The sequence below is a fragment of the Syngnathus typhle genome, linkage group LG4 (assembly GCF_033458585.1).
Source record: "Syngnathus typhle isolate RoL2023-S1 ecotype Sweden linkage group LG4, RoL_Styp_1.0, whole genome shotgun sequence".
Taxonomy (NCBI): Eukaryota; Metazoa; Chordata; class Actinopteri; order Syngnathiformes; family Syngnathidae; genus Syngnathus; species Syngnathus typhle.
The window spans coordinates 12325785-12343116 of NC_083741.1; the positions used below are offsets into that span (position 1 = coordinate 12325785).

General features: G+C 40.6%; 1 protein-coding gene across 2 annotated transcripts in view; it reads right to left on the reverse strand.

Annotated features, from left to right (window-relative positions):
* pde8a (phosphodiesterase 8A) overlaps positions 1-14789 on the reverse strand; it is a 38643-nt gene extending 23854 nt beyond the window's left edge. The window contains exon 1 of one of the 2 annotated variants that reach the window (XM_061276732.1): positions 13295-14789. In XM_061276732.1, coding sequence (XP_061132716.1) covers positions 13295-13447 — 153 coding nt within the window. In that variant the 5' untranslated portion in view covers positions 13448-14789. Of the gene's footprint in view, positions 1-2877; positions 3032-13294 lie in introns of those variants that run through there. The other variant, XM_061276733.1, reaches the window with a different exon arrangement.
* Between the last annotated feature and the right edge of the window lie 2543 nt (positions 14790-17332).

The window sequence follows — 17332 nt, forward strand, 5'->3', positions numbered from 1 at the left end:
GTGCTGCATTAAACTGAATAATGCTACTCGGAAGAATTAGTAAATTAATCCATAGTGGCGGTGCGTAAATCTATCTTAATTTTCCACGTCTGACGTCATGTTGCTCTTTTTTTAAACCACCAACTAGTTAGAAATTCATCATGCTTTGGGGCTTTTTTTTCCTCTTGGTCAAGGTTGTGGGCAATATAAACATGCGATTCCGAATACATCAGCCATGTCCCAGTTATAAGAGGGTGTGCACACTTGTGCAACCACATCATCTGATTTGTTTATTTTTACTTCCTCTCTTGAAATTGTCAGTTTTATTTTTCCAACTGAGTAAATCTTATATGGCAGATTAACAGTGGGAAGAGTTTTAAAATTGTTGATCCAAGTTTTTATATCATGAAAACCTGGCATTTGAATCGGGGGGTGTAGACTTTTTATATCCACTGTATACACTATTATGAGAGGTTTGGGGTCACTTAAGGTTTTTCTTTACAAAATAAGGACATTTGTGTGTGGGTTTTTTTTCCAATAAAGATAACATTGGATCAGTCAGAAATACAGTCGACATTGTTAATGTGTTAAAAGAAAAAGTCCTCACACCCAAACTTTTTCACAATGCGTTATCACGGAAAACGTGAAATTAGGTGAATAGATGACCCCAACATTTTTAACTGTTGTGTATGTTTTTAAGTACTACCGGTTTTCACTGACATTTCCTCCTGAGCAGTCACGCTACAGAGTGCAGACATGTTTACATACACATCGGGTGTATTTTGGGCAGAGGCGGCTGTGACCTTTATTCTGTGTTTGGTGACATCGCTCTGCCCTCAGCAGATAGCAGCCCAATTCAAGCATACATGAATATAAACACACTCACACAGAAGAATGAACTTGACTTGGAATTCACTCCTGAATGACGTTGAATGACGTCTGAGGCTCTAAAATACAAGCTTGCAGAAAACTAGCGAGCTATTCAATTTGTCAATTGCTTTACACCGCACAACAGATTCCTTGGCTTGGCTTGCAAAGGGTTGGGAAGGTTCAGGGGAAATCCTTGAACTTGAAATTTCTTGTAGTTGTAGTTTGTGGTGATGTAGACATTTTGTCATATAATGGCGCTCTAACTAAGCAAATGCATTGCTCTGAACTAGAGTCTCACATACACATAAACACAATAAGTTTACAACTCTGAAAATCCCCGCAATTCAAATTAGCACCTTCCTTCGGTCATCCTGAGAACAAGAGCAAACCCACAGTGTTTGTGGTGTAATCTAGGCAGTGTGACCACCTCTTGTACTGTATACATTGTATGTGACATTAAAGTCCTCCCTGGGCTTGTGACACTGCCTATAAGCCAGCCTGCATATCCCGTGCCCATAGTGGCGCCAGTGTGTATGTGAGCGGATGACGCCTGGCATAGTGGCCGAGTGATGGGGGAGGAGGTGACTGGGGTGCGGGGTCCTGAGTGCCTGGACACACTAGTCTACAGGAACATGAGAAGAGCCACGGACATGGAACACGCAACACAAAATATGCCTGCTTTCTGCATTTGAGTACAAGTGAGGAGGGATTTTGGGGTGCTTTAGAAAAGAAACAATCAAGAAATGAAATGTGTTTCTACGAACCCTTCCCTCCAACTGTGTTCTACAGGTACTGGTCTTGGTGGCAAAATTCAGCATTGCAATAATTGTTGCCATGCTGGCTGGACAATCTAATTGAATCGAGTTTTGTGAAGATTTGGAAAGCAGGCAATGGCATAAATCCACTCTTTCGTTCTTACATTGTTCAGATCTGTTTCATGCAATTTCCATGAAAAATTACTCAGATGCCCGTGTAATATAATTCATATAATTTGGAAAGCACAAAATGTTTTCCAGAAGATTTCATTTGTTGAACAAGACCCACCACAAAATACTAATAATAAATTATTTTGTTGGTAGTGTCCCAAAAAATCCATTCAAGTTCAAGTAAAACAGTTTAACCTGATTATTACGTGATGTCCTCCTCTGATTGGCTGACGTTTTCAATTAAAAACTTCCACCAATAAACTGAAATTCTGAGGGGTTCTCTTTGTCAACACATCAAAATGACAGTGACCTTTGAACCTACTTTGCTTTTCGCAGAAAATCAACTTAAGTAGTACAAATGGAACTATGTTTGTGAGGCAGCAGATTTGAGGTCATATACTTAGTTATCAATTATTTTTTTGTGAATTTACTATGAAAGATTTTAGAGTCCCGTGAGTTGCTCATTCCATCTTTTTATTTCACAAAGTTGGTAGCCTCACAGTACTTTTTAAAGGACTGGGTCTTTAAAGCAAATGTGAGAATCTGCCACTAGATTCAATGCTGTTAGCCGAACGGGACACCGAGGCACAGGAAGCAAAGCACTTTCTCCAATGTTCACCTTCGAGATATTTCTGTCCTTATCCAGATTACTGTGAAATCCCCATAAGACCTGCACAATCCTAAGCCACACCGGGCTCGGGAGCAGCCCCTTACTAAAACCTCCTCCGGATCGCCCGCCAGCATCACCAGAGTCCAGTTTTATGGACAGCTTTGGATTCCATTTCTTTCTCTTGGAACCACACCGCATTTTGCTGGAACCAAAGCACGACCTTCGAGCGCTTCCTCTTAAAACACATTGAATTTATCAGCAATACATGCTAAATGTGTTCGTTTCCACATCTAGCTGCAGGAGAGCGTCAATGGATACGCGAAACGCAGAGCATTCTCGCACGGGCGCCCGCACTCAACTCAACATTCTACTTACTCGCATTCTAGGTAAGGCCAAAGGTCAATAAAGCAAAAGGACACGGTAAAGACGCTTGACAAAGTCTAAGTGGGACGCCGGCCGACCTAGTGACACAAGAGTTTAGTGTAATCTTACCAGGAAGCTTTCCATTGCAGCAGGCTCCTCCTCTTCCTGTCCAGCATGTCATCAAGACTGCTAGCTCAAAAAAAGAGAATCCTTCATGCACTAACAACTTTTATCATGTTGTCAGCGCCATATCCAACTGTCTTTATTACCTCGCCTGGCACTGCAGCCCGAGGAGAGGATTAGCATTAACAAAACGCCTACTTTGGTCCCGCCAGCCACGCTCTATGTGCAAATTTACATGACTCCACCTCTCCAACTTGCTCGCTTTTGACAATATCAGAGAAGTGCTCAGCAAGAAAAAGCATTATATAATCTCCGGGCTCCCCTCCTCTTGTTCACCTGCTAAAACAGGGGCACTGATGTCACCGTTGCATGAGGGATCAGTGAGTGACATGAGTCGTGGTGCCGGCTCAGATCTTGGCACACAAACACACTTGACATACTCACACCCAGGGATGCACACGCAGACACATACCGTCTTAGTCAAGAGGGGGTGAAAACTTCTGTCGGTTCGCATTGAGAGAAATTACAGCTCCGTTGTTTAAGCACTTAAAGTGTACCTCCTAAAAAAAATATTTACAGTGGGATAACTAACAGTTAACAGCACATCATTCTCAGTCGACAGCAAGTGGCAACATTTATTCTCAGTGGTATTAAATGTACATGGAAATAAATGACATTAGCAAATTAATTATAGACAACTACTGCTGAAAATAGCTCAATAAGTGCACTACGCCTTTAAATGCAAATGTGTTGTTCTTAAAAATGAAATACAAGTGCGCTGTTCCCATCAAATTGACATTACTAGACTTGAAAAAGTTCATCCCCCATAATACATAACATTATGCACAGATTGAACATGTTATTCCTCGATTCTCACGTACCACTTTGACAATCACTGTATTTATTATAGGGTTGCAAAAAAAAAGAAACTAGGAACATTAAAGAGGAATCGTACGCATTTATGAGAATAAAATGTGAATGAACTAGGAGTTGACAAAATTACAGATAAGCTCCTAATAGGCCATTTGAACAATGTTGGGGAAAATACATTCAAGAATACTCATGCAGTACCTTGGCCTATGTATACAATTCTTTTTGGATTATTATTATTTTACATGCTTTATGTTTTCAGAACACCTGAACCTGCATAGTTTCCACTGAACATCATCTGCTCTCTCATGGCAGCCAATGATTGAGATGCGGTATCATATACACTATGTACGGTATGCCTGGTCGTGTGCAAATTGCAACTCAGTGCAAAGCCTGGATGTGACCATCATGTGATTCAGCAACTCTGCACCGATCTGATTTGTGTCGACTCAAGGTCAAAGACAAATGTTGTGTACGATGTTAAAATCCCACTAAACTGCCACAATAATGGTATCTGCGGACAAACCAAACTAATATTTTCTTAGCCTAATGTATGTACATGCCTAAGACACCGTACACTCTACCGAAAATAGCGCAGAGCTCCCAAAACTATAAATAGAATATAGACATTTTTTCAACCCTTTTGCAAAGCTTAGGGAACAATGACATCTTTCCCAGCACTGTCTTGCCTGGGAGTTTCAAAGAGGAAATGAACAGCAGTCTCCTACACCAAAGTCCGGTGTTTGTGTGAGGCGTCCACATCCCCGACCCGACCCGGCCGGCTCCGCTCTCCTCCCAGTCCCCACACGGACACTCTCACTACACAATGACATCATCCGACAGCCGACTCTCCTACGGTCAGGATTACTACAACTGAAAGATGACACCTGTTACTTCTTCTATGCTTCTGATTATGACATCCGACACGATCATTGCCTAAACATACAATTCATGAATACGTTTTTTTTCCCTACACAGGTATGTGTACTTCTACGCAAGTACAGCGCCTAAGAACCTTTCCGACCTCTGATCATAGCTGTGTCGGTTCAAACGTGCAAGGAGACACCCACTGTGCAAGCCTGTGTAGTTGAATGTATGGGATATAACAAAATGTGGAAAAAGTAAAACACTTTGAGAACTTTACGGATGCACTGTAAATCCAGTGAATGACACTCTACTTCTTACTGCCTAAGTGAACAAAAGCTATAAAAATAATTTAAGTCTTCGGGAGTTTTTCCATAGCGAATTTGCTTCAGATCAGCTGCCAATTTTCTTAATAAAGTGTCCATTGGATTCATGAATATAAAACTAAATCTAAATGTGCGGGACTTTGAAAATCTTGCCAAGGGAAGTGCAGTCCAAAGCTTTCCTCAGCACTTTGGGGCTTACGGGAAGGAATTTAGTAGATAATTCAAATTTTTTCATGTGTTTCAAGCAGTGCGGTTCTGCCGTGAGGAATGAATTTAATTTGATCCTTGACCTCATCTTCTACAACTACTATAAAGGGCATATTTTGTTTGTTTCCTGGGAAATATAGTATATAGAAGGAGAAGGCATCATGGTTTGGGACTGCTTTGCTGTTTCATGGCCTGGATGCATTTTGATCATAGACGTGAAGACATTTCAAAGGAGTACTTAAAGACTATGTGTCCACCAACTGAAACTCAAACATAAACGAAAAGTGGATGACCCAAGAGACCAAACGAAGTAAATCAAGAGAAGGAAATGCACCTTCTGAAATGGACCACTCAGAGTCCTGACCTAAAACTGATTGAGATATTGAGGCAATTGGTAATTCAGACATCCAAAGAATATTGCTGACCCCAAAGAGTTTTGTAAAGAGGAAAGTTTTGTCTGAACATTGTACAGCTCTGATCTGCAAATGCAAGCAATGTTTGGTTGCTGCCAAAGGAGGCTTAAGCAGTTATTAAAGCCAAATGTTCACATACTTTTCCCATCCCACATTGTGACATTTAGATGTAAAGTAAAACCATCAAATGTATAAGTGTGTGTGTAGTGTTCCTTTAAGAAGTTTCTCATTATTGGGACTTGGATGCAAATCAGATCATATTTTATGACCAATTTATTCAGCTATCTGGGGCTCACATACTTTTTCTTACAATAGACACTACATTTTCATCAGATCATATAAAAGGTGATTGCACTTTTTCCGCTCGGAAGCCCCTGTTTACCTAATATGAAAACACTGCTGAAGGCGTGGAATTATGTAAATAACATAAATATAAATATAAAAGCACTCCAGAAAGAAGCTTACGTAAACGTGTCGTTTGCTTAACCAGTGTGTTACACATGCTCCCCTCATGGGAAGACTGGAAAGACACTCAATACTAACGAAGGCACTGACATGGTGTCACACGAATGATCACTCTCAGATGAACGAGTCCTTTGAAGCAACAGAGATGGCGTGTTCTGTACATGCTGTACTTTTCAAAACCACTCAACAACCTTGAGCCATCTTATCTCAGCTCACATGACAGCACTGTACCATTTGCTTGGTCCATTCAAATAAAGCAAAAAAGGGGATTTTGGTGTAATACCAAGGGGCTCAACAGCCGTAAATTGAACATTGACATATGTTTCTACTACAAGGAAAACTAAATTGTTGCGATTGGCTGGTGATTGTTTGGTGTACCCCACCTCTCGCCCATTGTCAGCTGGATGAGAGGCAGATGGCAAGTTTAATGAAGACGTTTGACTGAGCAACCTTTGAAACAAGAGATACACAACATTTTGAAGCAAAATATATCAAATTAATATGGATTTTCTACATTTATTTTTAGGAATTTAAGTATTGCATCATTCACAAACGCTCCGAGTATACTATACCCTGCTCCTATATATATATATATTTTTTTTTTTAAACAACCCTCCCACATGCTACAAAAACATCCATACATACTTAACTACCGTCTTTTTAGATTAGTACACACCACATACACGGCGCAGCAACACTTGCATAGTATAGAATAAAAGGGAAAATAAATATTTCAAAAAGAAAATATTCAACCAAACCGTGTATTTTTGTCTCACAAACGTCCACTGGATTAGAAATGATATCACAAACATTGGTTTTGTCGCATTTGTAAGATAAAATGGCACAACGTCCTTCTCTTTAAACACATCAAAACACCAGGGGGAAGTCTTCATTGACTAGTCTGTTCACGTATTAATTATGGTTGAGCATCTTTGTTTAGATTTTCTTTGACTGGCATACGCAGTTTAATGGCTCCTCCTAGTGTGCTGCATCATGGCTTGGTGCAATCTCTTAAACCAAATATTATCGAGGTATGGGAGGTGCATCTCGGTAAAATAAGAAATTCTACATGACAATAGAGTCTAACAAGTTTTCAATTAGCCTTGATGCCTGGCTGCCATTTCACACACACTTTGTCTGGAATAAATACTGCAAGTATTCATGAAAGCCAATTCTCACAATATAAAAGTACAACAGTGGAATGGCACCAAGTTGGTCTTCTTTGAACAGAACCCAAGTACACAGCACGTAGACCTTTATTGTATAATTTTGCCCAATCTAGCCAAACTATCACATGCTGAATTCATGACAAACGTATTCTCCTCGAGGGAGAGCAATGACTGTGGCCTTCTTTGTAAAGGTTATTTTAAAACAGCGGGAGGTTAGTTTCACCCCAGTTACACGTCATAAGTGAATATTCTCAGAAGGAGGAGACCTTCTGTCTTTCTGGGAAAGGTTTCCAAATGAATAGTACAATTGTGCCTTGATATGAGAGTATTATTTGTTCAGTCAATACTAACACCTCAAACCATTTTTACAATTGAAATGAATGGAAGCACCTTTAATCCCTTCCAGTCTTCTAGTCTTGTATCACCGGTCTGTGCTTGCAAATCAAAACTATAAAATAAAAAAATCAGCTAAATGACAGCAAGTGACAGCTCATATTTCAAAGCCAAGTCACTCGCATTTTAAGGCACCACTGTATAGTTTATATATATCAAACTATATTGCAGTGGCAAAATCATCAGTCAGTGGACGTCATGGACCATAACTAAAGCCAACTCATTTCCTCCGACTCATCCAGCTCATGTGTGACAGATGATAAATGACACGGCCACTAGCCGGCCTGTGGACAGGAAGGGAGGATGGGGTCAAACTCTAGTTGACCATAATGTTTAAAATAAAACACAATGAGCCGCTAAAGTCGTACCTCAAGTAATAGTTGGGCATGATGGAAATGGTTCAGTGGAGAGGCACAGATTTCACATTTCAGGCTGGATTTAGACTACGTGGTTCAAGTGACCCAATTTTCCATCCCATGTGGCTCACTTTGCATATGCGTCATGAGAGTGTAAGAGGAAGAAGGGGGTGATAAAAAGGAAAAAAAAAATCAAGGGATGGCCTCCCATACTGCCACAGTGTACAGTCAGCAAGTACATACAGGATATAGTACCATCCAAATGCACTGATTAATCGATATTGGCACTGAAATACAATGTGGCCTTAAGGCCTGCAGTGTAAAACCTACCTTATATGTAATTACTGTACAGAAGGCTCAGCAAACTTGAGCATTGACCTGACTGATGGTATGAAAGCTTTTTCTGGCTCGGCCTGGAGTTGAGGTGAGGTTTTTTTTTTCTTAGACACTTAAACATATTAAGGCACTCTTTTGAAGAGTTTCTTAGCACTTGTTCTCTCTTCAAGTCAAAAAATTGGAAGACGTTCGAATAACATCAGTGGAAAAAGAATACTCTCGTTTTCACAATTCTCCAAATGAGAGGTATGACGTGTGCTTGCTTCTAGTGGTTTGGCATTTCTAAGAAGTCCAGTCAAGTTACAGTCCAGGGGTGTCAAAACCATTTTTTGTTGCGGCCCACATCGTAGTTATGGTTTCCCTCATGGAGCCATTAAGGACTCTCTTTACACACAACAGAATCCAGCATAAAAAAGTTGAACAATTTTCCAATTTATTTTCAAACTGGGGTTTTTAAAAAAAATGTTGCAATATCTCACTATTATTAAAAGGGAAGACAATTTACAATGTTGGTATTTTAACAAGAAACATTGAGTTGACACACGAGTTACCTTTGCGGGCCACAAAAAATGATGTGGCGGGCCGGATCCTGCCCCGGGCCTTGAGTTTGACACCTGTGCGTTACACTAATTATAAACTTTCAAACTGCTTCTTTAATTTAAACGGACGAGTAACACAAACAAATCATAACATAATCGATTAAATATTTATTTATTTAAACGTGGAACAACTTCACCAAGCCATGTAATTTAATCAAACGAACGTCGATTAGCTTAATGCAAATATAATGGGAAAGGTCATGGACAACTTAAAAAGTCCACCAAGTTGATAAATGTCATTCACACATTTACTACGCAGGCATGGAACTGCCGATGAGGAACAAAAATGTTTTGACGTTGTTTGAATGTACTGACAAAGTCATCCGATCGTGTAGGGTAAAATATAGGCTAAATGGTAAAAACATGGAATGTTTCCCATTATGCCACTGTGTATTGACTTCAGCATGCGCAATATTCAGCAACATTTTTTTCTGGCCATGCTTCATTGTTGATCGGTTTTACCAGTCAGCCACTGCCGTCCTTTAGAATAAAATGACTCTGATGATTCTTAACATAGACTGCATGTGCACACACTTGCAAGAACAGCACAACAGTAAGCAAAAGAATAATTGGAACATTTCTGGGAAACTAATTGTGCCATCTTTTAATGGCCGTACTTTAAGGTCATAAAATGCTTTCCTTACAAATGTTCACACCGATGATTGAAATAGTTCTGTTTTCAACTGCAAATTGGAAACAGTACTTTCTGCTCTTTGGCCATCTTTTTTTTTGCTCACGTATCTGTACTTCTATGCAAGCAGTTTTGCCCCCTCAGGAAAGAAGGCAACCCGATGGAAAAAGTCAAGGCCGGACAAATGGCGGCGTGTTTGGTCGAGGCTTGTGACTGTCTATTTGGCTCGAAGAAATGCCCACTATCACAGGACCTTGTACTTGAGGCTTATCATCCTCAGAGCAGCCCAGATGGCACCATACCCTTGACAAAGACTCACGTCACGCTCCCAAAGCTCTATTGAATGTTTCTCACACTGCAGACGCCTGCACGCTGTCTCCCCATCGCCTGAGCTCCAAACACATAGCACGCATTTGTTTCACAGTGTTTTTGCAAGAGGCTCAACTTCACTGTGGCTACGAGCAGCTGTGTGTGGTTGGAGAGGATAATTATCATCCTTACAGGGATGAATGTGTGCGCAATCTTCACAACCACAATGACACAAGCCAGGGAACACATATGCACGATGGGATGAGAAAAAACAACATTGAGAATGTTGCACTAAGACAACTGATTATTTCACAGTTTACAATATTTCCTCAATTGGGTTTTTATGGTCAGGAAGCCCCCATTTCCACAGGAGAAGTACTGTACTGTGCCAAAATCCTAGGCAACCATTACAACCGTGAGTTATTTTAGCGTTGCCAAAATTACCTCCCTCATACCGTCACTTGAATACACCCAGACATCATGACCAAAAAAATAAAATACTCTGGATGCTTACGTATTTAGTGAAACCTATTCCTCCATCCACTAATGTTACAATGGTGCAGCAATGGCAAATTGGCTTGCAGTGGTGGGAACTACAAATACTTGGAGTATATTGTGTATTTTCCAGGTATGTGCACTACTGTGGAGTGTTTCGTTCTTGGACAACATTTTATCTTCACTCCCTACATTTGAAAACAGATGGATGCACTTATCAATACTATTTATGATGCTGTCCTTTTTTAACACGTTCAATGTAAATGCTATATTGAACCGGGTTAGTGACATTTAATGTCCAGGAATTAGTCAATTGCATCAGTTTAATTGGTTCTATTAATTCTGATGTTTCAAATTTAACATCCCAAGCCGGATGGAAAAAAATCCAATGGTTGGAGGTACAAGTGAAACTACTCTTCTGGAGATCTAAACTGCTGAGGCCAAACCGTTCAAAGGATAAATGATGTTGGCAAATTTGAACGTAGCGGAAGGGTTAAAAAAAAAATAATCCAAAAAAGAGGAGGAATACTGATTTTTGAAGTGTGTCTAACTAAAAGATTAAAAAGGTTTTTCATTATTTTCCCCTACAGCAAAGAGTTGATCAATCAACTAATTGTTTCAGCTCTACTTACAACTGTCACCGACTGGGATTTGGAGCTGCTAAAAAAAGAGAAAACAAAAAAAAAAAGAGCAAAAGAGAGAGCAAAATCTACTTGGGCATGGATATTTTGGGTTAGGGTTTAAAAGGGGCTTTAAAAGGGTGGCACGGACACAATTTTCAAAACAATCAATAGATATCATTGATTTCCTCTCTGAGCGGTAGAAAAAAAAATCAAAAGCATCTTCAGCACATGACCTCCGTCTGATGCTTAGCAATAATGTAACACAGAAAATGCACTTTTCTCCACGCTAAGCGCCAATTGAACTCTGCGAGTCGCTGTAGGACGCTAAAGATGACAATTTATAGATTCAGGATTAACCATTTCTAGCTGAAGGAGATTTGTGTACCATTAGTCTAACTCAATCAGGGGACTAATTCAATCAAAGGCACAGTGGGCGTCCTGATGTGGGGGCATCTGTCACGCTGCCTTGTCGCTGCATTCTGCGCAGACATTTAGCCACAAAATTCAGGTTGACACGAGCCCTCAAATAGGCGGCAGTCTGACCAACAAAATGTACATACAGGAATCATATGCGTGCACACACGCTATCATCAAGCTCAATTAGTTCGTAAATTTGATGTACAGGATGTGGGTCATTACAGACAAGGCCATTTTCTATCCCCCAACCTCATGAAAATTAAAATATTCCTTGCACTTGTTGTGTAAATAATAGTTAAAAATTAAGTGGAGCTGTGGTAAAATTGTTTTTTAAATATGACATAAAATACCAAACAGATCTTGAGCACCTTAAGTAGCTTTTTGCCCTTGGTGTCAATTTTACAGTTTTTAATCATCTTTTTTATAACTATCTTCAAGTCTCATTTTGGAATTGTTCAAAGATTGTTTTATCCCAGACAACTTTTTAAAAGTAATAATTGTACTGTGAAATTATGTCACGCAACATAAACGCATGAGGGACATGACTCATCAGAAATGACATCTGGCTAATTGCGCTGACCAAGACCTTTTTTATCATTTTCATATTTTTCAGCCATAATGGAGTATGTCGCTCAAAGAAATGCAACACTGTTGCTCATATCATCAGGATTAAGATTCTTGACCAGTTGGCATGCCCGTTAACAAAGCTAACATGTACTCTAAAAATAATAATAACATTAGCATTGATTTGCAACCCTGTTACTTACAATCCTGTTACTGTAATTAGAGTAAGAGTAAAATGAAATTAGCATTCAAGTAGCAATATGCTTTTTAAATAATATTTTATTCAGGCACCTGAGTATCTGTAACAGGTTTGCGTCAAACACAGCAAAATTATTCGTATAAGAACAAAAACAAATCTCAGAAAATGTTAACCGTTGATGTTAGAACTGGACCTAATGGCCTGTTCTTAAAAATACCAGAAAACCAGTTTTTAAAATGTAGGCACCCTCACCCTAATTGCCTTTCAATTCTACATGCAAACATGACAGCATGAGTGCTTGACCTTCAATGGAATCGAAGACGACTTAAACGTCTCATACTAATATTCACTTAACAACTCAACATTGATTCGCTTCTTGATTTGTGCCATAAATCAAAGGCATCGGTCTTTCTCGTCTCAGCCTACTGCGCAGCAAACACACCAACGTGCGTGTGTGAGCTCTTACACAACATGCAAATGAGAATGAAATTGATCATCCCCCTGATGGGAAGCACATCTCTTTTCGAAGCGTCCAAGCGGCACATCTCATTACGCCACTTGGACTGCAATTATTCATGGTCCAAAAGACAAATGGAACTGTTAGATTTTGTGATGATGCAACATAGTGTACACTTTGCAGTGTGCTAGTGTCAACCCTACCTACGTTTGTCATTTTTCCATTAAAAGAAAAGGTATATGTTTGTATGATGACCTTAGAGGCCTCCATAAGTACTGGCAAGAAAGCCTCCTAATGAGAAGCAGCAGAAAGGTGAAGCAGAGGCCAAATATGTCGAGTGAAAACTTTGACACAGATTTCAGTTCTGGTTCGTCACTCAATCCGACGTTTTGTATGGCCTCTAAATGTAGTCAAGCATATATCAGTGGTTCTGTTCATTTTCAAAGTGCACAGAACATTACAGTCATTGTTGCGTGTTGTCTAATATAACACTATTAAGGTACTTTTTAAAAATAAATGACATATCCACCTTCATAAACATTTCCAACAAGGGGGCATAAAAATATGAAATGGAAGCATAGCATCATTTAGGTGCAGCATTAATGGAGTGAGACTCAATTCAAGTTTCTCTAGAAGTTCAACACTGCAAAGTCCTTTGGTGCATGTGACAAACAAACATTTAGTGTGTGTGTGCGTGTGTGTTTGCGTGTGCGTGCGTGAGTTCCCTCACCTTGCAGCTCGGGGGTTTGAGGGGTAGTCCCGAGACAGGATTTCCTTGATGCTGAGCGGTGTTTGTCTGCTGGGCAGAGTGGGAATCCTCGGACTCTTTTCCACTGTGGTAGACCACCCTATCAGAGATATGAATACTTGAAGCACAGCCCATGCTTCAACTCACTTCAGCCTTTTTTTTTCCTGTCCTTTTTGTGTGCAAGTTCTCGTGAGCTTGAGGGCCACCAGTGTCATCCGCTCACTTGTCGTTCTTAATGACACAAAATGCCCATTTTCTCAGCTTAAATATATAAATAGATAGATGTCATCTGGGCCACAACAAATCCAGTTCTGTAATTGCTCTGAAAAGCGGCATGAATAATAATTTTCCAGCCCCCCCTCCCCACAAATACCCCTCCAGGAGACCAGGAAGCTGATTTCCTCTCTCTTGTTTCTTCACATGAATTTAATTGGAGATCTTTAATCAAAGTAGCCGTCCTTCTTTGGCGGGTGGGAAAAAAGTTGGGTTATAGTTCAGCTGGACTGCTCGCATCCCACAAGGCTCCTCTTGACACTCGTACCACATCACCATTTTTCATGTAGCTTCAGTCATCAAGTAGGCCTGAACACAATCACACACGCACGTACACTCACATGCACGCGCGCACACACACACACTCACGCACACACACACATTCACAAACGCACGCACGCACGCACGCAGTGCAGCCTCATGCAACAGTTTTATCCATTGCTGCTGTGAAATCTTGCATTGGTAGTGGTCCTTATCCACCCTGGTGCCATCCAAGACTATAAAGACAAGACAGAACGTGTGTGGGTTTTCTTTTTGGAACAATCTGTTGGCCCACTTCAGCTGAGGACGGTCAAGGTACACGTTGTCACTGTGCTTTGCTCCAACCTCGAGCCGACCAGCATCATCCTCATCATCAACAGGCTGCAATATTCACACTGCATGGCATTCTTTTGGACACTCGCGTCGAAGCATTCCCAGTGGATCAGAACGCAACTCCCCATGTATCAGCTCCAGAATTGGCCAGTGGAGGAGGCGGAGGAGCCAACCGGCGTTCAGGCATCCGCTACCCGCTTCAGGATGAGCCCAACCCGGGAGCAGTGTCTCCGGACTCCTCCTTGATGTTTCCTCATTCCGGTGGTGGCGGCGTTGGGAGCGAAAAAAAAAAATCAAAAAAAATAAAATCGGAGGATGTATGTAGAGGCTGTCAAATTGTAAAAATGACGAACATACCGCTCTCTGGAGAGTGCCCGAAAAAGGCAGTGTTTGAAGACAAGTTTTCGGTGCAGGATGATTAAAAGGTATCGAGGGCGCAGGGACGAGCGAGAATGAAACTGCAACGGCTAGCTCGTTTTTAGGCTTGTCTTTTCTCTGCCTTGCCTGGCGTTTGCCCTTCCATTTCTTCGCCGCTGCTTGACAGCGGCACATCCAATAAAAGCACCCGCAAGGATTGACCTACAGCCTTTACTGACGTTAATGCAAATGAGGTGCGCGCAGCTAATGGGAGCCGCGCTCCCGCAGCCAGTGGGTGGTCTTCCGCTCGGCGTGGGAACTTTGAATACACCAACTGCGCTCGATGCACTTTTTCCTCTTGGCCAAATGCCTAAATGCAGAAGAAAAACGGGTTTCTTCCTCCACGCACTGCATTTTGAGCATCGACGTTTGTCCTCACTACACAATTCAGCGCATTAGTAGAACAACTATAGAAAACATACCAGTGCCAATTAGGGCCTACTAGTAGAACCTTCAGATGGATATAAAAGAAATGCTCTTGCAAAAGTGATTATTTTCCTGCTTCTGCCCTTATCAAGCAATAGTAATACATAACACAACAAATTAAAAATATTCCAGTCAAGAGTTCATTATTATTAAATGGATTGATGTGTACAGATCAAGACAGATGTTTTATTAATCAAACTTGGCTGGAATCAACTTTCCTCGAACCCGACAGTCGGAGTAGGAATAATCATGTGCATCACATAGATTGTGAAAAGGTAACTCATACTCTTTATTCATTTTAAACAAACACTGCTACGGATGTGTTGGTATAGTAAGTTTAGACAAAGTACAAAAAAGAAAACAGGAAAAAGGACAACAAAGAGAAAGTACAAAAATCAGACGAATGACGCACAACCAAAAGGATGGTAGAAGAGCAATTAACAAAGTGCAAACAAACAGCAACTAAAAGTGAGGAGGACCAGGAAAACAACATAATTCAGAGATAGAAGAACATTCAAAGTTCTGAAAACCTTTGCATGCTTGGTTTGCTGCTCAAGTCATCTATCTAATTGTTAAGAAGCATAACTTAACCAGTGAGACAGAACGCAGCACAGAAAACAGGAGCAATCTGGGATCTTTCTGGTATGGCCACAATTTAATACTGGCAGCTAATTATAATTCCTTCTCCGTGTGTGTGCGTGTGTGTGAGAAACGTACTCTGGACTTGGCAAATATAGACATTGTGACCTTTTTTCTCCTATTCTTGTTCAAACAAGGATTTCACTATGTCAAGGGGTCTGCTTTTCAAAATGTCTAGACACAACACAGAAAATCTCAACTTTGAACACATCAACTATTCTTTTGTATCATCTATTGTCTGTACGCGACGTCCTCGTTTTATCTTTGTTTTTGTTTTACATGCAGTTCCTGGTCATGACCAATCTGTTGTTCAGTTTACAATAGGCACCTTTAACCCTCCTACTTGTCAAGTCTGAAAACTCTTGCAGTATGTGCAGTGTGGATATGCACGTCGGCCAGGATAAAAGCAAACAATCAGTGGAGCCAAAATGACAGAAGAATCAGGTTCCCCTCTACAGCTGGGAACAACAGAGAATTTGGTAACTTCTTCACCAACTTTCATGAGGCACCACCCTCCTAATCCCAAAGTGTGACCATACAGGATTAGGAAGCCCGGGCCTTATCACTGGCCATGGCTGCAACCTGATCGCCTTCACCCCGTCGGCGGCTGATCCAGGCCACATTGTGACGAAGAACGGGAGGTGCTCAAATAGGCCACGTTCTTGTGCACAATGTCAAAGAGCCCAAAGAACTAGTGTCTGACAGTACAGGACAGCCATGTTTTGATTGCTTATTGGTCTTGGGGCACAAATGATTGTGCCATGTGGTGGGGAAGTAACAAAGTACAAATACTTTATAACTATACTTATGTAGATGTTTCATCTATCATGACTCGAGAACAGTGTTCCCCAGTGAATGGCAAGAATCTGCATGTAAATGACACAAACCTGAAAAAGGTTTAAGATGTCCCTTTAATTGCCACTAGATGGCGACAAAGTACTTTTGGTTCAGCAAAACTCCTCAACTCACTTCAGCATAGTCCCTTGACACCAAGATGCCACAAGATGGTGGGAAAGCAATTGAGAATTAAGTCAACGCTAGCTATCTTCAAAACAACATCTCTAAGGTGACTTTTATCTTCTTTTGGGCACGATTTAGTATGTATATTATTATTATTATTATTATTATTATTATTATTATTATTATTATTATTATTATTATTATTATTATTATTATTGCTGCTCTCCAGTTTATTCAAAGCACCTCTCCCTCCATCTTTCTTGAACTGTAGTGAATACATTTTACCAATAGATGTCAGCAACATGCAACACTATGCAATATCATCAATTTACAGCAGCGTCTGCACTACTGACCCTTTGCTGTATCATGTAATGCAAGCAACATAGCATTGGGTATGTCTTCTACTGATCCTGTAACTCAACAGAAAAGTACGAAAATGCTTTGGCGATACTTAAACCCACCACGATTCTACCTACAACCTTGTTGACCTTTCACGACTAACCCAGGCCTAGCCAGATCCAGCCGTAGGGAGCTTCCTTCTGCATCACGATTTAAATGATCAAGGTCATCAGTAAGGCGCTTGATAAGGACCCTGATCATTTGAAACTAGCGAACAACCCAAGGTAAGTCAGCTCACCTGCAACGCTTGCCAGAAATGGATGGAATATTTACCATATTTGTCACATAAGACATTTGCAAAGTTGATACACA